The sequence below is a fragment of the Gekko japonicus genome, unplaced genomic scaffold (assembly GCF_001447785.1).
Source record: "Gekko japonicus isolate JY-2015 unplaced genomic scaffold, Gekko_japonicus_V1.1 scaffold1812, whole genome shotgun sequence".
Classification (NCBI taxonomy): Eukaryota; Metazoa; Chordata; class Lepidosauria; order Squamata; family Gekkonidae; genus Gekko; species Gekko japonicus.
In genome coordinates this window covers 306,686-328,921 of record NW_015169226.1, presented here as the reverse complement: position 1 = coordinate 328,921, position 22,236 = coordinate 306,686, and the positions used below count along the sequence as shown (strand labels likewise).

The 22,236-nt window shown below is 40.7% G+C and overlaps 2 protein-coding genes across 4 annotated transcripts in view; one reads left to right on the top strand and one right to left on the bottom strand.

Moving 5' to 3' along the window:
* The window catches only part of DRAM2 (DNA damage regulated autophagy modulator 2), a 33,352-nt gene extending 25,172 nt beyond the window's left edge, over positions 1 to 8,180 (bottom strand). Inside the window, exon 1 of the mRNA XM_015416418.1 lies at positions 7,974 to 8,180. The gene's annotated coding sequence lies outside the window, so the exon portion shown is untranslated. The remainder of the gene's footprint in view (positions 1 to 7,973) is intronic.
* Positions 8,181 to 8,240: 60 nt separating this feature from the next.
* The window catches only part of CEPT1 (choline/ethanolamine phosphotransferase 1), a 32,703-nt gene continuing 18,707 nt past the window's right edge, over positions 8,241 to 22,236 (top strand). For 2 of the 3 annotated variants that reach the window (XM_015416414.1, XM_015416415.1), the window contains exons 1-4: positions 8,241 to 8,279; positions 12,720 to 13,130; positions 17,679 to 17,826; positions 20,581 to 20,722. In XM_015416414.1, coding sequence (XP_015271900.1) covers positions 12,792 to 13,130; positions 17,679 to 17,826; positions 20,581 to 20,722 — 629 coding nt within the window. In that variant the 5' untranslated portion in view covers positions 8,241 to 8,279; positions 12,720 to 12,791. The remainder of the gene's footprint in view (positions 8,280 to 12,719; positions 13,131 to 17,678; positions 17,827 to 20,580; positions 20,723 to 22,236) is intronic. The other variant, XM_015416416.1, reaches the window with a different exon arrangement.

Genomic DNA, 22,236 nt, shown 5'->3' with positions numbered 1-22,236 from the left:
GAGGAAGTTCCTGCCTGAATTTGGAGATTAAAAGAAGCCAGCCCGTAGACGATTGTTTTAAAAATCGTTGGAAAAGACTTTGCTAGCGGAGTACCATTGGGACACTACTAATATACTAACATAGACAATGCATTTAACTGGTTTGAAGAAAGAAGTTTGACAACACACAGAAGAAGCCAAAGAAGAAAATTTTAATATTACTAACAGATTAACTTTACCAGTTAAAACATCACTCATCTTTCTCTTGATCCCACTATATACCCTCCCCCTTTCTAACTAAGCGAAATATCTCTCCTTTTTAGGAGAGGGAATAAAGCTTTTAAATTAAAAAAAAAAGAAATGCCAATGTTGGATCAGGCCAAAGGCCCATCCAGTCCAACACTCTGTATCACACAGTGGCCAGAAATACCATCAGGAGGTCCAGCAGTGGGGCCAGGACATTAGAAGCCCTTCCACTGTTGACCCCCCCAAGCACCAAGGAATAGGCTTCCTCGGGAAGTGGTGGGCTCTCCTTTGGAGGTTTTTAACAGAGGCTAGATGGCCATTTGACAGATATATGAGAGGGAGGGCAGGAAGGGTTGCATCAGTGCTTAGTTCTCATGTACCTTTCTTACACAGCCAGGGAAATGCTGATTGCCACTTTGGGGTCAAGAAGCAATTTTTCTCCAGGCCACTTTGGCCAGGGATCCTAGAGGTTTTCTGTCATCTTCTGGGCATGGGTCACTGGGGGTGTGAGGGGAAGGTATTTGTGAATTTCCTGCATTGTGCAGGGGGTTGGACTAGATGACCGTGGAGGTCCCTTCAAACTCTGTGATTCTAAGGTGACCACAACGTCTGATTTCCCGCTACTACCTGGAGCTGTGCAATCATAAATTGCTACTCTGAATTAGGCCACTGCACTTTATTGTCAGCTTAAACTGCTCTTTTCATTTTAGGTACTAACTTTTACTATCATTGTCATAATTCTGAAATCAGCCACTTGTGAAAAGCAAAGCAGAAGTATATCCACTGACCTGTAATAATTTTAAGCACTTAACTAAAGTATGGGTTCTATATATTTTGTGCCTTTTCCTCATGGAGGAATACAAGGGTTTGTGGGAGACTGTTGTGTACTGAGCCAGAGTCATCTCTAAACTAGTACCTGGATCTGGTTGACCTTGTTTCCCCTGAACAATAGCTTACTAGGATCCTGGAGTAGATCAATAGAGAAACAGTGTTATATAAATAGCCTATCGTTGGGAGTGGGGTGTGTTTGGGATGTGGTGATTGCATGCTTTAAAACAGGGAAGCTGCCCTGGAGTTTGTCTTCTGGTGTTCCTGAAATCACCTAATAAAGTAGAGCTGTTTCACTCCAATGCATACAGAACCCAGTATTTAACAATTCCATATGATCATAAGCACTAATAATTGCCTTCTTTGTGCTTACTTCCTGAATGTTAAGTGGTGAAATGGGTACAGTACCTTTTCTAGTAATTTCTGATAAAACTGGCTCACCATTAATCCCAGAGTTTTTGTTCTTAGTACAGAGCATGATCTCATACTGGGCTTAACAAGACAAGCACAAGAGTAGTACAGATACCTGTAACTGCAAATTTTGCTGAGTAACACAATCCATAAATGAATGAAAGCAAAAGACACACAATCAGTTTTAAGATTAGTAGGAAATCTTAATGGTGGGTTAGATCCAGCAATCTGTAGGCCCAAGGATCGTGGCTCTTTCCTGCATTCTACTTCCCCCACCAGTCCTTTCCACCCCTGGGAGAGTTGATTCCTAAAGTTGTGGCACCTGCATGGACTGGTATGTGTGTATGCATACTGAGAATTAATGGGGCTAAAATGTCCTCCCTTCTCTGCAGCCACCCAGTCTGTGTGGCTATTGGTCCACGCGTGTCATGCAACCCTGGGAATCATGTCTCCTGGGCTGGATCAGAAAGTGGAAAGATCTTCAGTGCCTTCCATTGACAGAATGCTGGTTTAAACTCAGTGAGCTACCAACTTTATTAATTATTAAAATTAGATTTATTATTTTTACAGCCTGAATTTAAGGCTGCGGTCACACACTAAATAATCCACTTTCAATCCACTTTCAAACTGGATTTTGCCAGTTCACACAGTAAAAATCCAGTTGGAAAGTGCACTGAAAGCGGATTGAAAATGGATTATTTAGTGTATGTGACCGCAGTTTAAATCTGCTTACTCAGAATAAGTACCACTGAGTTATATGAGGTTTCCTCACACGTAAGTACAGATAGCACTGCAGGCCTAGTAAAACAACACTGAAGAATTTACTAGTATCATGTCCTGCTATTTTCAGAATGCTAGATTCTAGTCCAGTAGTACCTTAGAGACCAACAAGATTTTCAGGGTATAAGGCTTTGAGATTCAAAGCTCCCCACCTGATGAAAGGAGTTTTGCTTCTTGAAAGCTTGTTGGTCTCTGAGGTGCTACTGGGCTAGAATCTAGCTCTGGTGGAGAATTCCAACCAACTACCACAGTGTATTAGTTGGTATCTCTTTGGTTAAAGTGTGCCCCCACCCCCTGAACCTGATTCAGACTATAATTGTTGAGAAAAGCTTCTGTCTGTACGCAACACCCACTGCACAACAAACGACCAAAAGTGATCCTGCCCATTAATTCAAGCCCTGTTTTGTGTGCCTTTACCCACAGAAGTGAGGTGGGAACAACCAAAGACAGGACTTTCTCAGCAGTGAAGAAATCTGTGGAATGCTCTTCCCTTGCCAGTTCACCTGTCTCCAGCTGCAACCTTTTAGATGACAGGTTAGCACAATTGCCCAGGGTTTTAACTGAGTTTTCTTTACCATCTTCTGTCTATGAGAGAAAGACGGTGTATGGAGAGCTTTTTCTTCCTCTACTATAATACTAGAACTCAACGGGATTGCCAGATACCTGGAGATCTGGGGGGTGGAGGCTAGAGAGAGCAGGGTTTGGGGTGGGAAGGGACCTCAACAGGGTATAATGTCATACAGTCCACCCTCAAAATCAGTCATTTTCTCCAGGGGAACTGATCTTAGTCACCCGGAGATCAATTATTATATCAGGAGATCTCCAGGCAACCCTAAGTCAAAAGCACATAATGAAATTAATGATCAATAGGTTCAGAACAGACAAAAGGAAATACTTCTTTACTCAATGAATAATTAGATTGCAGAATTCACTGCAAGCAGTGATGGCCATGAGCACAGATGGGAATTAGATCAGAACAGACAAAATTGATCCACCAATGGCTACTAGCCATGGTGACTAAAGGGTGACTAATGGGAACCTCCATATTTAGAGGCAGCAGACCTCTGAATACCAGAGCTAAGAGGCAGGAGGAGGGCTTTGGCCAGTGGGCTCTTCTTGTGTTTCCAAAACTTTTAAATATGTTTGGCTTGCTGGTTCTATCCCCCCACCTATTTTCCATGTTAAGGTGTTGACTGAGCATCTATTTGGTCATTTATTTGCTGCTGCAAGTACTGAACTAAGATCCATATCAGTAGGAAGATAAATCAGTGCCTCAATCCATTGCTTTCTTTCCCAAATAAGTGTCGAGAATTGGGAACCTGAAGAGGATACAGGTGGCGACTATTTTTTACCCAAATGCAAATAGCTAGACATCATACTAACTAAGCTCAAAATGAAAAATCCATTACAATCTATACACTGAAGATTATGGTAAGGGATCCTGACATACAGCAAACAGTCTTGGCCCAGTCTAGGTACTCTTAACAAAATACTCTGATGCTTTTGTCACATTCAAGGTGATCCTAATGATGCTATCCTCTAATTAACAAGATTTTCTCCTCTCACATGACATCCCACATGCTGATAAAATAACTAAGGCCACCTCAAGACTTCTCTCTTTCCTGAGACTTCTGGTTTCAGCGTTTTGCTGCTTGGACGTGTCCCGTCTAGCTCTAATGGAGACACGCCGAGACTTGGCTGACGGGAAGGGTCCGAGACGGTCCCGGGCCCTCCCGGGGTCTTTGTAGGAGACCCCTAGCCTGGGGAGCTGAGGAGAGCCTCTTCCAAGGCGACGGCCAAGGAACTGAGGCTTACCTTTTCCCTGTAAGGTCCCGTCGCTGTAGAGCCAATATGGCGACTAGAGACGAGTGCCGTAGCAAGTGGACACGATAGAAAGTTTTAAAAAATGCTTCTGACAGATGCCCAAGGCTCCAATACGTGAGTTAAGCAACGCTCAAGTGTCACAAAGCGAACATGAGCCTCGGTAGAAATTAGAAGCGCCTATGAACAAAGTGTGGGTTGAGGGAGAACTCAAAATTCCCCCTCCCTTCCAGAAAAACCCGAAAAGCAGTTTTAAATCAAGAATAATAGACTTTAAGCTAATCTAAACCAAAGAAAATCTTAACGAAGTCAGAAACTGCATGCTAGTATAAAGCTGACTAAAATCATTGAACTTTTATCTTGTTTTGGAAAACTTACTTCTTGTTGATATTATGGCGGGGAGAGGGCGGAAAACGATGCCGGAGAAAAAAAAATACTCTCCGGAAATAATCAACCAACGACTCCCTCCTGGAATCAGGAAGTAAATACAAACTTTTCAACATTACTAGCAAATGCATTGTGCCCTCTAATGGAGCAGATGACTAATCTCAACACTAAACTGGACACTGTCTAAAACCAACTGATTCAAATGGATAAAAGAACCTCAGCTACAGAGAAAACAATAAAAAGGATGGGGAAAAAGACTGAGAGTATTAACAAAAGAATGGATGAAGCGGATAAAGAAAGATCTTCTGACAAATCACAAATAATACAGCTCCAGCTGGAAAGATCCACATATGTCCTACATTTCCAGGGGATTCCAGAAGAAAAAAATGAGAATTTAAAGGAACTTATAGTTGACGCCCTTGTATCACTAATGGATTACAAATGAGAAGAATTACTGAACAAGATGGACTTGGCCTACAGGATTTATCCGAACTTCATAAAGAAAAGCAAACTCTCAGGAGGAATTTATTTGAAATTCATGAAAAGATCTACCAGGGATCTGGTGCTAAAATCCACGATGGGGAAGGCTTTAAAAATCAAAAACAAAGATGTAAAAATTCTGAAAGATATCCCCTTTGAAGTGAGGAAGAAAAGGAGACTTTATAAGGAACTTACTCTCTTTCTACAAAAAAGGGAATACCCTATAGATGGATATTCCCTGAAGGACTGAGTTTCAATTATGAGGACAAAAGATTTAAGATTGACACTGTTCCTAAAGCAAATAAGTTCATGTCTCAATTTTCAAAGCCAATGCAAAATAAAAAAGAAAAGAAAACTTTCTGCGGAGGAGGAGGAGGAAGATGAAGAATCCTACTCACAGGATTCAACAAGTGCTAGTTCTAAATCTTCAGAGACTTCAGAATCTAAAAAAGGAGAAGCCGCTCCCAAACCCCGGACAAGGAAGAAACGCAAGAAGAAAAGACTCTAAAACTAAGATAGATGTCTATGCAGTTTTTGTTTAAATTATATCTAAAGCAATTTTTTATTCTCAAACTTTTATTTGTAATGCTATCTTTATATTAGTAGGTGATATAGCTAAATATTCATGTAATTCAGATTGTGTCACCTGTTAGTTCCACTCCCCCAATCCTAGTAGAATTGTAGTTTATTAGTGTTCCACTCCCCCACTCCAGTAGTTTGAATGTTGTAGTAATGGAAAAACAATAAAATCTTTATATAAAAAAAGACTTCTCTTTCCTAATTTGAAGATATTCCCAAGGGCTTAGAAACTCGCTCCACAACATCTGTAGAGAATCAAGAAGCTACTCACTGACATTTCCCCTCCCCTTCGGGAACAACAAATGCATTGTTTTCTATTATTCCCCAGCTCCTGTATGTTAAACTGCAATCATCCCACAACTTGTTATCTGTCCGTTGCTGCTTTCCACTTCCCTGTGTACCTTGAGTGTCAGCTCCCTTTTGTACTCAGTCCTGCCTTGCTTAGCAAATTCCACATGCTTTTCCTTTTCCCTGAGATTTTACATGGGCTTTTACTTGGGCCCCTTTTTTTGCCTGTGCACACATTATGGAACTCTAAGGCAGCAAACCTAAGCAGGTCTACTCTTTTCTTCCAGTAGGACCTGATCCCATGAGTGTTTTTCGGGTAGCAGCCTATGCCTCTTTGTTTCTGCAGGTCTAAGATCCTCTTAGGTTACAGGCTATTTAGACATCTAGAAGCCACCCATCCCTAGGCAGAAACATGACAGGATAGATTATAATTGTCTGCTCTCATATTAGTCAATATAGAACATATTAGTAAATACATATTAGTCAATATACAATATAAGATAAATAAACTATACATTGGGCAAGAAACAAGACAATAAAATATATAATATATGGAACAAATACTGACCAGAGCATTCACCTAGTTGTGGAACGGTCCACAGCAATTAAGTTCTTTTACTACTGGAGAATGACGCAGCGTTTTTTAATGTACAGATTAACTGAGCAAGATCAGAAGTCCCAGATCAGAATTTAACCCATGAGGGTTAAAACGTATCTATTTTTGGAACTAATTTTGATCCTGTCTGTTTAATTAATATTATTTTTAATACTTTTGTAATAATTTTATTAAGGGGTCCTTCTATTATTTGTATTAAATGTAAAATTATGTTTTTATAGAGTCTCCCTGATGAAGCCTGCATGGCCAAACACGTAGGGACTTTGTATAACCGTAAATCAGTCAATTATCACCTGTCATTTTTTCCTTTTTGTTCTGTTGGCACATTGCTGGGTGCAGCCCATTTTTTCTTCCTCCATATGTTGGTGTGTGCCAGCAATGCCCCTCTAAAATTTACAATGGCTATACTGGACAGTCTCTGTACATGAGAATAAATGGAGACATTGCACATTAAAAACAGAGACACTTAGAAAGCAGTGGGGAACATTTCAATATCTCTGGATGTTCAATAATAGACTTAAGAGGTTGCGAATACTTCATAAATTTTTTAAACTGAAATTCATACATAGATTTTATACTGTTGAACTCAATACGGACTGTTGTAAGATCGCTACAAAGAGTAAGCGTTCATTCTTTTAGGCTTATATACACTACTCAAAGTTGTCAACGACTGGAGCAGTCCAAAACTATTCTGGATCATTTATGCTTTCAACTGGATCCTATTTTCAACTGAGCAACCTTCATACCTCCAGGACCTTCTGATCTCTCTTTGCAGTATCTCTCATGCCCCTCTGTTTGGGCATAAAATTCTGTGCTGACTATAACACTTCATGCTTTTGACAAACCTGGCTCTAGCTTACAAAAGGATATAAATGTGTTCATCTTTAAGCTGCCATCACAGGACTTTTTTTGGGGGGTACTTTTGGCTGGAAAGACCAACTTGGCTACTCCCCTAGAAAATGGGATGGAGCCTAAAGACAGCTTCAAGCAGGACAGGACAGCATAACATAGAACAGAGCCACCAGATTAGCCTGTAGAGAATGGCAATGAACTGTTGCCAAGCACAGTTATCTGATTACAAACCAGAGGCTTAAGAGATGCAAAACCATTCACTGTGGCAAGTCATACTAAAACCGGAACTTTCCTTGTGTTTGATCCTAGGGTAGAAAGTGAGGCCCTCGCTGACTATGTTTGAAGCAGCTTGGTGTTATGACAGGCAAAAGCACAACTCCCTGCTCCTTTTAACAGCTGCACAAAGGTCAGAAAATCAACATGGGAACTTTTCCCCGCTTGAAGACGTGACAGTGAGGAAACCTCACTTGTTGAATGTTTCTCCGCCACGCCACTATTAAAGTCAAAGCGTCTTCTGCACTCTGCGCTAAGTGAGTGTTTCGCAAGCACTCCGCTTGACAGCGAGAGAGAGGGGGAAAGGCGGCTCTGTCCTCCTTTCCCCGGCTGCTGGCACCTGAGATGACCCCGTCCTCCGCCTCCTCTTCCCTCCTAAGAACACACTGAAACTCGACCCTCCCACGCCGGGTTCAGGAGGCGCGTTATTTACCGTCCCGCTCTCTCCCGCGGCTCCCTCATCACCTCGCAGTCCCTCCGGCCATGGCCGCCTCCCTTCTAAGGGAAAGCCTGACGGGAGCCGCCGGGACTGAGCGAGATAGATGAAAGATGAGCGCGCACTCACAGCCGACGCCTCCCCACCGCCCATGCGCGTTCCTCGACCCGCCACCATCCCCGGCGCACTCCCGCCTCTGTCGGTTGTCGTGCTCCCTTTTCCTAAGCAACCATCGCCTGCTCTTGTTTACGGCAGCCGCAAAAGGGACGTAAAAGCGCCGCCTGGGCGAGGAGGCTGGTTGAGGTAGATGCCGGGTGTTCTTGATGTACGGGGCTGGCTGGGGGCGGGGGGCGCCGCTGGGTGTCCTTCAGGCTGAGCGGAGGCCGATATGAGGGCTCGCCTCATTCGGTCGGGTCCTTCGCGCGAAGAGCGGCCGGAGGGGGGTGGAGTGGGTGTGCTTTCTCTTCCCCGAGCCCGTGGGCTCCTACGTAGGGATGAGGGCTGCTTGCACTGGGCTGGACCGCGGAGGGGGGCCTTTGCCCTTGCTTGTCCCCCTTTCGCCGGCGGTGGCGTGTGCGGCTTTTGAGCCGCTGCAGTTCGTGCTCTGCCTGTCAGTTCTGGGACCCCCTGTTATCAGAGCAGACTATCTTCGAGAGCCGGGAAAAGTCACGCCAACCCCCCCCCCCCCCCTGTGCATGCTGCAGGTTTCTGTCAGGTACAGGCATGACTCGCTCAGAGAAGAGCTTGCCCAGTGTCTGGAGTTAATGCTGTGTCAGTAGCTGCCCTTTACTAAGTCAGGGCTGTTTAACCTGACTGACAGAGCCCTTCAAGGTCTAGGGCAGAGATCTTTTCCCCAGAGCCCGAGATCTACAAAGCATGTGTTATGTCTCTCGTTTATGGCTTCTCTCAAAACCTTTGCCTTGTGTTCCTTGGGCAACAATAGTGTGGTGCATTCCCTCTGTCAAGATCAATGGCAGGATCATTGCTCTTTAGATAAGTGTTTTCTGTATCCTGATTAAGTGACTTGGTAGCAGCAGCTGGCCTTGGACTGGGCACTGTACTTTCTTTGTATTTTAAATGCTTTGGATTCCACACACCACTAACTGTATTATTTTTTGTTTACTTCATCTGTACCCTTGCCTTTTCCCCAATGGGGACCTGAAGCAGCTTAAATCATTCTTGTGTTCTCTGTTTTATCCTCACAACAACCTTGTGAGGTAGGTTAATGCTGAGAGTGTGTGACTGGCCCAAGGTCACCCAGCATGCTTCCATGACACAATGAGGATGTAAACCTGGGTCTCCTGAATCCTAGTTCAGCACTTGAACCACTGCTGGACACTAGTTCTCAACTAGTCACATGAACACATGAAACCGCCTTATACTGAATTAGACCTCTGGTCCATCGGAGTCAGCATTGTCTACTCTGACTGGCAGCGGCTCTCCATGGTCTCAGGCAGAGGTCTTTCACATCACCTCCTACCTGATACTTTTGGCTGGAGATGCTGAGGATTAAGTCTGGGAACTTTTGCATGCAAAGCAAATGCTCTACCACTGAGTCACAGCCCTTCCCATCAGTGGCTATTAACCACAATGTATAGATGGAACACTATGTGGCAGTGATGCTCTGTGTTCTTGGTGCTTGGGAGCCACAGTGGGAGGGCTTCTTGAGTTCTGGCCCCACTGGTTGACCTCCTGATAACACCTGGGTTTTGGCCACTGTGTGACACAGAGTGTTGGACTGGATGGGCCATTGGCCTGATCTAGCATGGCTTCTCTTATGTTCCTATGTTCTCTTAACTGCAGTGTGTTGGTAGCCTTCTATGTAAACCTTCTGTAACTGAAATTACAGAAGTTATTACAAAGTTGTGCAGTTAAAGAGTTTACAATATATGTTTTGTATAATCAAAAACAGTTTCTATAAATCCCTTCTATTTTTATATATTTGTTTTGGTAAGTCCCCCGACACTCACTTTTCTTCTACCCTTGTATTGCATATTTAGTCACTCTTTATAAAACAATTTCTTGTAATGTGTAGTGCCTTGATCCTGCACTAATTGGAAGGAACTAATCAATTAGTGTTCCACATTAAACTTTTTAAAATAGAATCATAGAGTTGGAAGGGACCTCCAGGGTCATCTAGTCCAATACCCTGCGCAATGCAGGAAATTCACAAATACCTCCCCCCCCACACGCACTCCCAGTGACCCCTGTTCCATGCCCAGAAGATGGCAAAAAACCCTCTAGGATACCTAGCCAAAGTGGCCTGAAGAAAAATTGCTTCCTGACCCCAAAGTGGTGATCAACATTTCCCTGGCCATGTAAAAAAGGGTCACAAGAACTAAGCACTGATGCAACCCTGCCTGCCCTCCCTCTCATGATCTGCCTAAGTTCACAGAATCAGCATTGCTGTCAGATGGCCATCTAGCCTCTGTTTAAAAACCTCCAAAAAAGGAGAGCCCACCACCTCCCAAGGAAGTCTGTTCCACTGAGGAACCACTCTGTCAGGAAGCTCTTCCTAATGTTTTGCCAAAAACTCTTGATTTAATTTCAATCCATTGGTTCTGGTCCGACCTTCTGGGGTAACAGAAAACCACACCGTACCATCCTCTATATGACAGCCCTTCAAGTACTTGAAGGTAGTTATCATATCACCTCTCAGTCGTCTCCTCTCCTGGCTAAACATACCCTGCTCCTTCAGCCTTTTCTCATAGGACAGGGGTGGCCAAACTGTGGCTTGGGAGCCACATGTGGCTCTTTTGTATATATTGTGCGGCTCCTGGCAGGGCGGCTGGAGAAGCCAAATATTATTAGCAAACAAATATCATTAGACAAATATCATTATCAATATCTGCTTTTATCACTTTTGATATTATTTTTTATTTGATTTATTTATTTAGGCATTTAGGCATTTTTACCTCGCCCTCCCCGTGAGCGGGCTCAGGGCGGCTTACAGGGGCAAAAGCCCACACATAAAATCCAATAAAACAGTAAAATCTTAAGAATACATAATAACAATAATAACAATAAGAACAGTAATAAAGTGCTTTCAGACAACAAGATGGCCGTGAGTGGTTGTTTACTACAGTAAAAACATGTAGTATTTGTTAATGTCTTGCGGCTCCCAAACATCTGATGTTTATTCTGTGTGGCTCTTACATTAAGCAAGTTTGGCCACCCCTTTTATAGGACGGTCTCCAGACCCCTCACCATCTTCATTGCCCTCCTCTGTTCACATTCCAGATTAAATTGTGGCGCCCCAAACTGAACACAGTACTCTAGGTGAGGTCTAACCAGAGCAGAATAAAGCGATACCATCACTTCACATGATCTGGACACTATACAGGCCAAAATAAAGCCCAATAAAGCCCAAAATCACATTTGCCTTTTAGCTAACACATCACACTGCTGACTCATGTTCAGCGTATGGTCTACTAAGACCCCTAGATCCTTTTTGCACATACTACTGCCATGACAAATCTCCCCCACCATAATTATGGATTTGAATTTTCCTACCTAAATGCAGATCTTTACATTTATCCCCGTTGAAATTTATTTTATTTGTTTTAGCCCAGTTTTCCAGCCTGTCAAGATCATCCTGTATCCTGATTCTGTCTTCTACCATATTTGCTACCCTTCCCAATTTAGTATCATCTGCAAATTTAATAAGCATTCCCTCTATTCCCTCTGTTCCTTCTTCCAAATAATTTATAAAGATGTCCCAGGACAGATCCTTGATGCACTTAACTTATTACTCCTCTCCAAGAGGATGAAAAACCATTCACAAGCATTCTTTGGGTGTGATCTGTCAGCCAGTTACAGATCCACCTAACAGTCATAGGATCCAAACCACATTTTACCAACTTTTCAACAAGAATATTATGCGGAATCTTATCAAAAGCCTTACTCAAATCAAGATAAACTATGTCTACAGTATTCCCCTGGTCCAGCAATGTAGTAACTTTCTCGAAAAAAGAGATAAGGTTAGTCTAACATGATTTGTTCTTGAGAAACCCATGCTGGCTCTGTGTAATCACAGCTGTTCTTTCTAAGTGCTCAAGGACTGACTGTTTGATGATTTGTTCTAAGACTTTTCCAGGTATAGACATCAAGCTGATGGGTCGGTAGTTACCCAGATCCTCCTTTTCCCCCTTCTTGAATTTGGGGACAACATTTGCTCGCCTCCAATCTTCTGGCACCTCACCTGTTCTCCAGGAATTCTCAAAAATAATGGACAGAGGCTCAGAAATTACATCTGCGAGTTCTTTTACTACCCTTGGATGCAGTTCATCTGGTCCTGAGGTTCCATTTAAAGAAACTAGGTGTTTATGTACTACTTGGTGTTTATGTACTACCCGTATGCCAATCCTAGGCTGCAATTCACTTCCATCATCATGTGTTCTGTTTTTGCCATGTTGAACACCATTTCCCTCACAAGAGAAGACTGAGGAAAAGTAGGAATTGAGCAGTTCTAGTTTTTTCTAATAGAAGACAGCGGAGCAGTCGGCATCACCTTATTCTTGTATTCCTAATAGAATGGAATCTATTTGTGTTGCTGTTTCTCTGTTCTGTATTTCATTTCAGAAAATTCCTGATTCTTCCCAGATTCTCCTGAATTTGCTTATAGCTTTGCTTAGTGGACGCAGGAAACTACCTCAGTGGCTGGCAAACCAAAATGAGAAGCAGGGTAACCTGGTACAGAAGAGTTTCTGTCTCTTACATTAATCTAAATACTTTGTGTTCCAGGTAGACCAGGATCTTTCAAGACTTGACAGAAGCTGAAACCTATCAGATATAAACTTCAAGGCTAACAAATCCATGAGTGGGAATCGATCCCTGAAGAGACGATGTGGGGAATTGCATTCGGAATCCCCTGTGCGCTATGGTCATGTTCCTTCTGCAGGATGTGCATTAAGCAAGTTGATTCAGTTGCCTACACCGCCTTTGTCAAAGCACCAGTTAAAACGGTTAGAAGAACACAAGTATCAAAGTGCTGGACGGTCCCTGCTTGAGCCACTAATGCAAGGTTATTGGGAATGGTTAGTTAGAAGAGTACCATCTTGGATTGCTCCTAATCTGATTACAATAGTTGGACTGATAATAAACATCTGTACAACAATAATATTAGTGTGTTACTGTCCAACAGCTACAGAGCAGGTAAGCAAAAGGTCTCGGATAATTTCTTGTGAGAGAAGGAGCTGTGTTTCTTTTAAATATGCAGTATTGTATTTTTGCTTTGGTATTACGTATTGTGGTAGTTTATGCCTTTATAACATGCGATGTATTGGAAATTTTAGAAACATCAGTATGTAAGTAACTTTAACTCAAGCCTCATTGATTTCAAAATGTGATACAATTTGCACAAGTTTTTTCTAACATTAGTACCACTGAAATATCTGCTGACAGATGTGTGTGATAAATGGCAGGATCTGGAGGAAACGAAGAACAGTGGTCACAGAATCTGAAAGAGTCCCAGAGTATCAAGTGTACAAATGAAAAATATATTATTTTTCTAAGACTCCTTTAATCCAAGAAGTTTTCCATAGCACATGATCTCAGCTATACTTTTGTTATAACATTTCTGCAACATAAGCTCTAAACTATTCAGCACTGCAGTAATGAAACTTGTTCATGTTGAGATACCTGTTTATCTGCCTGTGCTGACACAGAGCTTAACAGCTGTTAAGGAGGATTGGTGGTTGCAAACTCACTTGTGACAGAGGGATTACTACTGATTTGTAAAGGATTATTATGTTGAGCGTATCTGGTCAAGGTAGTGGGGTTGTGGCCCAGTAGAAGAGCCTTTGCTTTCCAGTTAAAAGGACCAGCAGTAGGTGATGTGAAAGCCCTCTGTTGGAGACCCTGGAGAGCACCTTCTAGTCTAAGTAGACAATACTGACTTTGAAGGACCAATGGTCTGATTCAGTATAAGAAAGCTTCATGTGTGTTCATGTGTATAGTGTTTAAAAATTATAGAATCTTAAAATTTGAAAAGGACACTGAGTGTTGTATAACTCATATTTTTGTCCTGTGGGAGGATAATAAAATATATCTCTTATTTCCCAGACAGATACCGGCCCTTACACTTTCCAAACTACATGTGACATTAAAGATCCACAGTCAGATCTCATATTTGTGTCTTTCTCTCTTTTAAAGCAGCTGTGGGGGAAGAGATACTGAGATGGGGATTTAACTTCCTGTCTCTCCCCCCTCACCACTATTTAAACAATGTAAATTCCCTGGCTAATGAGAGCCAGTGCAGTGGTTAGAGTGTCAGACTATGATCTGGGAGACCCAGACTCTAATTCTCAAGCTACCATGGAAACTTGCAGGGTGACTTTGGGCCAGCCATTTCAGTGTATCTCACAGGGTTATTATAAGAAAGGTGGGGTATAAGTGAAGTAAATAAATAAATATGTGGTGTGGTATGGAAAACTTACAGATGTCTAGCAAGATGTTGGAGGCATATGTCCAGCATTTCTTCTAATTTGACTCTCTGAGCAGGTGGTTTGGTGGCTGAACTGATACGCTGAATAATGTAGTTACCATTTTGTACTTTGTACCTTGTCAGTGAGTAAAAGAAATAACTGTTCTCCTTATTCCTTGCAAATCTTGTTTTCCCCCCTAGAGTAAAGGTACTTGGTTGTTTTGTGCTGTTCCATACCTTCATCACCTTTATAATTCTCCATTTTATCTTTTCTAATTTGACTATATCCTCCATTAACTGGGGTGCTCAAAATTATAGTACTTTAAATATGACTTTATATGTTGAATTATAACTTTAGTCCCAGAGACAGTGATTCCATTAATAAACATAAATGTTTCATTGGCTGTCTGTACTACCAGGTAAATATGTTGATTCATGTCAATTTAGTTATTTACCAGCAAACCCCAACTATGCTGCTGCTTATCCAGATTTTCCTTGTATCTTGTATGTTTACTTCTTTACCATATTGCCCCCCCTTCACTGTTGCTGTCTGCTCAGCTCTCCAGTGTATTGAAGTCACTGTACATTTTAATCTACTCTATAGCAGTGTTGGCAATTCTTTTGAAAAATGCTTTTGAGAAATGTGCTGTCATCTCCATTCAAGTAATTATTAAACTGTAGAATAGAAGTGGCCTTGTGCCTAACTGCAGTAGATATTACTTTTTAATACTACTAATGCTGCTTTTCAATTACCCATGTAGTTGTATTAGACAGTTCCAACTGTAGCTGGCCTTTGCCAGTAACAATATTTGCTGTGCAATCTTATGCTGAGTTACTCCAGTGTAAACTTAGAGTGGTCTGATTCTGCATAGGATAACATTGTTAGAGTGCTAATAACCAATGGTGCTCGACCTGCCCTCTGCAACTAAAATTCTGACAAGATTTTCTCTCATATTGTCATTCATTACCACGGTTAGCATTAGCAACACTGGCATTTTTCTTCAAACAGTAATCTAGGATGAATGATATATTACTGTCAGAAATACAACTTCAAAGCTCAGGATACGAAACCCTTTATCTTGCACTGCTTGTCCTACATATTTAAGCTACTTTGTGGAAACTCATCTATGGGGTAATTGCTCAGGAAAGTATCACAGTTTTGTTTGTTAATGTCAGTCTTGCACATTCTCAGTTTGCAAGCATAATTTTATGCTATTTTTAATATAATGTGAAGAAGATTGCTTTACAAGCAAGTACAAGTATGTAACATGGTATTTAGCAAACATCTGTATGAGCAGTAACCATGAGAAGTACAAGTTGCCATGTATTGGGTTACAGTTAAAATGCTGCTTGGACTCTGAGTAGCTGTCTGTACTCGCAAGTATGTTCAGGACGGAGGATTTGCTTGGGTTTTTATGAGATTTGCATAGAACACGAAGAGATTAACTGGATACATGCCGAGGTTGCAGTTAGAGATGACATTTTAGGGAAGATGTCTTTGAAGGAATATATACAGTGAGGAGGAAAAGCATTTAATGCTAAACTGGAATGTATTGTGTATTCGTCTTTCCTGTCAGAATAATTCACATCAGGACATAATTTTAAGAGCAGTTCTTTTGCTTAGATGTATTAAGGGGAAAGCTAGAGAAGTTCAATCGAAGATTGTCCACCTTCCTTTAGTGAATTTGCAGGTATTTATTTATATAGTTATGCTTTAGGTAGATGAAAATGCAAACTTTAATCATTTGGTAGCAAAGACAGATCAATATCCTGGTTTGCTTACTTTTTGGTGGAACACCATATTTTTCTGTATGGTCCTCTACATAATACATTTTTGAATTAAAATTATTCCTGCAAAGCAATGAGGCTATCTTATGTACTGTATTCTTTCTAATCACCCATTCATGGAAAATGCAGAAAAAGGAAAAGCTTTGTTAAGTTTCCCCTTGTCTATAACTGCTGTCATGTTGCCCCAATATGTCGGTCTCTGTCTTATATATTTTTGTAATCTCATGTCTACAGACACTATAAAATACTTGTATGAAAGTTTGCAGTCAGATGCCAACTTTAGACAATAGTAACTCGGTACATCATAAGATGATAAGATAAATTTTGGGATTAACATAATCTTTTTAAAAAATGTGTAGTAGTGATGTGCAGCTGGGTCCTATGTTACCCGTGTGTTTCATGGTCTCTTTAACAAACAAGCTTCTGCCATATTTTTCATGTTGTTTTGTCATAAATTTGAAAAATTTAAATCGTTTCTCTGTGGAATATCAAACTGCCCTTCTCTTATATTTAGATTTCTTGAAAAACTCCCATATTGTAAATTATTTCAATACATATTTACAGTTAAATATTAGCATTTTCAAGGATGGAATTGGGAGGAAAACGGGTGTTTAATAGCACTTTGACTGTTACAAAGAATGCCACAGTAATAAAATATAGGAAACACTTGAAACTTACTTAGCAGTTTTTAAAATGTTATGAAGTACTGATTTAGATGGCTTGAGTCTCAACTAAAGGCCTTTGTTGAAAATCCATATTTCTAGTGCTCATAAGATTGCAACATCTCAAAATACAGATACCCCGTGGCAGAACCCATCAAACGTTTGCCCAGACAGCTGGGAGAGCAAGTGCTCATTGGGGACCTTATCATTTAGCTATGATTAAAAAAAATAATGATCTTGGGGATTTGGAAGGTTCATATAAGTAACCTGTTAAAGCTGGACAACAAATTACTCCATATATTAACATCAGTGGATGTGAATAGTTCCTATCCAGATTATGGTGACCCACAAGCAGAAAGCAACTGTTCAGCTGTTCAAGTGAGTGCTTTAACGCTTCACTGAGGCCCCACAAAACAGACCTTGTAAAAATTATTACTAGTTTTTCCATGTGTATTCTGAAAGCTGCAAAATTTTCTGCGTTGTTAGCAGATGGAGAGTGAGGAAAGATCAGCTGATTGTTTCTGACATACCCAGGTTATTAAAATTAAGCTTTAGAAAGCAGAACAATATTTAGACTCATTTTCCATATGCAGCATTATGGTGCAGTCTTTGTTTATCAAGCAATTCACTAAATTGACGGGCTGTTGCCACCTTTTTAATCATTAATATGTTTTGATATAATTTCCTTTATTCATGCAATACACCACTGTATATCATGCAAGTGTCAGTATTTGTACCCTTCTACAAACAATTAAGGATGGTTTTGCAGCGTGTAAGAAATATAGCTAATCTACATTTCACTGCTGTTCACATATGTATTTCTCTCAGGCACCTGCTTGGGCATATATTGCATGTGCTTGTGGTCTTTTCATATACCAGTCTTTGGATGCCATAGATGGAAAGCAAGCAAGAAGAACAAATACTAGTAGCCCTTTGGGAGAACTTTTTGACCATGGCTGTGACTCACTGTCCACAGGTATTTACTGCTAAAAGACATTTGTCTATTAAATTATTTACACTCTGGAGGGTATGTAGAATACAAAACTAGAAAACCGAAAAATTATTGGATCCTGTTGCAAAGCGAATAATGTGCTGTGATTATATTGGAGTCCCATGCCACCTTAAAGGCTAACCAAATGTATTATATCATAAGTTTTCGTGATTCACCAAAGCTTATGCTGAAATAAGTTTTGTTAGTCCTTAAGGTATGAGTGCACTTCTGTTTTATTTTGCTGCTGCAGATTAACTTGGCTTCCCATCTGGAATAGAGATTATATTGTTGCCACATTTTAGAGATATGGGTTGTGTGCTTAACACATATCTAAATTGGGTTAGCTAACTTAATGTGCAGTAATGTGCAGTGCAATCTTAAAACACTGTGTAAACCCATCAAAATAAGTGGTCTTAGACATGAGTAACTCTGCAAAGGTTTTCATTGTTAAATCATGTCATCACTTAAAATATTTAAAATATATCTATTTTGCTGTTTAAATAGGCAACGCTCCCCAGTAGAGCTGAACTGAAACAGGTTTTTTTAGTTTTCACTTTCATCATTGAAAAGTATCTCATAACTGCCTTTTTGAACCTTTTCCTGTTTCTTATGCAAATCCTAGAGATCAGAATTAAATGAGTAAAGGCTCCCAAATGCTGGTTGTAAAGTTTTAACGAACTGTGTACATCCTGAGCTATCTTATATACTATTGTGCTAACAAATAACCAGAATAATCTGTTATGCTATACAAATCACACTTGAGACTACTGTCTTCTTATTATACAGTTCTACTTACAACCATAAGTGATACACATAACAAATGGTTTTGCCACCGTGCATAAATGACATCTACACCTGAAAGTCTTTGAAAGTACAAGTCTCTCTTTAGAATGATGCAGTCACCGGTTCATGATGCAGAGAAGACAGCATGTGGACAGCATGGGCTCAAGAGTAGCCGTAGCGCAAACTAAAGGAGTGGCAACGGCATGCCTTGGTTGCTTCACTGTTTCTTAGGGCTTCATCAGGCTGCTTTTCTTAGGGATGGAGCCCACCCAGCTCTGGTAAGATCCAAAATGACACAAAGTCTACAAGTATATTCCAAATTCCAGAGCTATCTGGAATATACTTGTAGACTTTGTGTCATTTTGAATCTTATCAGAGCTGGGTGGGCTCCATTTCTAAGAAAAGACGCCTGATGAAGCCCTAAGAAATGGTGAAGCAACCTAGGCATGCCGTTGCCACTCCTTCGGTTTGCGCTATGGCTATTCTGTTTGAAAGTCTTCTCTGCATCATGAGCCAGTGACTGCATCATTCTAAAGAGAGACTTGTACTTTCAAGGACTATAAGGTCACTATTCAACTGGTGTAGGTGTCATTTATGCATCTTTATGTGTATCGTTTGTAAGTAGGACTGTAAAAGAAGATGGAAGTCTTGCATGTGATTTGTACAGCGTGACAGATTATTCTGGTTATTTGTTCACACAACTGTATTTGCTGTATTTCCATTCTTGTGTGGTTGTTAGCTTATGTACTATGGCTCAGGGAAGTTCCCAAATATTGGAAACAAAAGAGTTGTGCAATCCCTGATTTTTTTCTGCAGGGCAACTGGCTAAAGCTTAGACAGAATCCTTTTAATATACTTTTTATATCTGGCTGTGCTAGCTTTGTAAGTTTTGTTTCACTTCAGTAATACTTTGAAAGAACTGAAACAAGCTTCCAGTTGCACAGACAGCACATTGCATTTACAATAAAGAACTGTAACTCAGATTCTCTGTGCTTGAACCAACCAACCCTATTAGAGTATGTTGTGATTAGGCTACTCCGTGCCTGGGTAGGCTTTGAATAATAGAACAGAAAGTTTATTGACATGAACATTCCTGCAGCCTTTAAAAGGATGCATGGCTAAGTGCACTCCCAATGAGCAGTGTCCTGCTGTTTCAGGATTGCTTTCTTAAAATCCATGAAGGGTGTGTGTATTCAAAATACTTTCTTTTAATAAAACTGTTTAGATGAGAAGCTATTTGTATTCAATTTCAGCACTCTATTGATTCATTTTAAATTTTATTTTCAAACAAGGAATATTGAAATCTATAGCATAATAATACAAATAATATTTCCACATTTTGGACTTACATTAATTTCTGTTAAACTCAGCTATAGAAACTGTTTTCTAAAGTCTGTTGATTTCTATAGAAAGTAAGTTTTCCCCCTTGCAGCTTTGTTTCCCCATTCCCTTGGTATACTTGCAGAATCAACAAGTCACTGGAGTTTGTTCAGGATTAGTCCTAAGGAGATGGTCACATTTGTTGCTCTGTATAAATAATCACCTGTTGATAGCCTGTTGCGAACTTATGTTGAGGGAAATGATCAGGTTGCTCATTCGTAATATTATTACTATTAGTAATACTATTGTGGTATTACTAGTAATATTCATTTGTTTTTTAAAAATATACTCTGATGGAACTGAGAACACACCTGCCCTCCTGGTTAATTTGGTTTGTATGCGATGTTTGTTTCCAGCTTGTACATTTTATTTATTTCTTAGAACATTCATTGATCTTGGAATTTTGACATACCAATGCTATGCTTAAAAAAACTTACCATGCAGTAAGTAAGAGAATCCATTTAATATCACTGGATATTGAGTAGCATATTGATGAACTAATGTCAACATTTATTTCTCAAGGCTTTTGTTCTAAAACCTGTAGTCTTTGCTCATTGTAACTGATTTTCTCTGCAGTTTTTGTGGTCTTGGGAACGTGTATTGCTGTGCAGCTGGGGACAAATCCTGACTGGATGTTCTTTTGCTGTTTTGCTGGGACGTTTATGTTTTACTGTGCACATTGGCAGACATATGTCTCTGGAACGTTGCGCTTTGGAATGTAAGTAAACCAGCTAAGAGTCAAGTATGTGAGTATGCATTCACAGTTCTATCGCCTCCTCTTTTGTCAACTTAAGGTTTTTCTACAAACCTGGGGCTACCTCCAGATTTGTAGAAGTATCTCCCGTTTCTACAATTGGCCTCATTGTGTAGATTTTTGATCTACACTCTGGGGCCAGGTTCAGAATTAGCTACGTAGATTAATTCAGTTGGGCTTGCTTCCAGGTAAGTGCACACAGGCCTGATTCGTCTTCTGTCTCCGAGCTTTCTACTTCCTAGAGTTTATCTAATTTGGCTCAAGATAAATGTCCTTGTGCTGTGCAGTGGTCTTTGGCCCTCACGCATGGACCTTAGTGTGCTTACTGAGCTCTGGGCCAGGGATAGGGTGAACACTTGATTAGTTAGTGCCTGTCCTGAAACCTGAGCTAATGTAATATGATGAGAGCTCACAGCCTTCTGATGCTTACAACTTTCCAAAGTAGTAATGCTAGTTGGCTGCTGTGAGGAGTGATTTTTTCAAAAGGACAAACCATTAATTGTGAAGTTGAAAATAGCTGTTTTTGAAATTTAGACTGAATGTCAACATGGTTCAAAACAAAGTACGACTGACTTAAATAGCATATGGAAATTGTAAAGCAGAAAATAGTCTGGGTTATAAATGAGTTCAAAAAGAAGAATGAAAGATGCTCACACACTGCATTAGGAGAGCTGCTAGAGAGTGGAAGCACCAAAAGTCTGGAGAATGACTATGGCCCAGTATTGTTTGTATTAAACCTGATCTGAATGTAGATAACGAGAGCTTCATCGGGTCAATTTACGGTTTGTCCTACAAATAGGTAAAACAGAGCACAATAAATTCTTAATCTTGTTGATAAAACTTCCTTCCCATAGTTTCTCTCATCAGGGATGATTCTTAAGCAAAGTTATGCACATGTTCAAGCCATATAGTTGCATATTTGTGGTCTTGGCTGATGATGAAGTACTAAAATAACGCAATTAAAATATTGCAGTCAAAAATATTGGATTGGAGCCTGTGAACCATGAACAGAATGAGTTAATGGAAAAGGTCTCTCCCCTTGTTTCCTTCCTCCTGAAAAGAAGTTCCTGTGGATCAGGGATCCTGGGGCTTAGAGTATAACATAGCATGTAGGGCTGCAGCTAGACAGGAAGTCAGCGGAAATCAGAAACACCTCTTCTTGCATTAACTCTTCTGTTTGTGGAGTGGTGAGTCCTTTTTGCTGCAGCCTCCATGCCACATCCTACTCTGTTCCCAAGAGTCCTCTGCCCCCCTCGGACTGCTTTGGGAGCAGGTGGGGGTTACAGAGGGAAGAGGGAGAGATCTGTTCCACAAACTTATTCTGTTTCTGGATCATAGAAGCCAACCCATAAAGTTCAAGGTCAGAGAACACTGCAGAGCCTGAAGGATATCCTGGACATTGGTTTGATGTAATTGCATGGCTCAGACCTTTCTATGCTGCTAGTTCATTACAGCCAATTATAATGATATATATATAA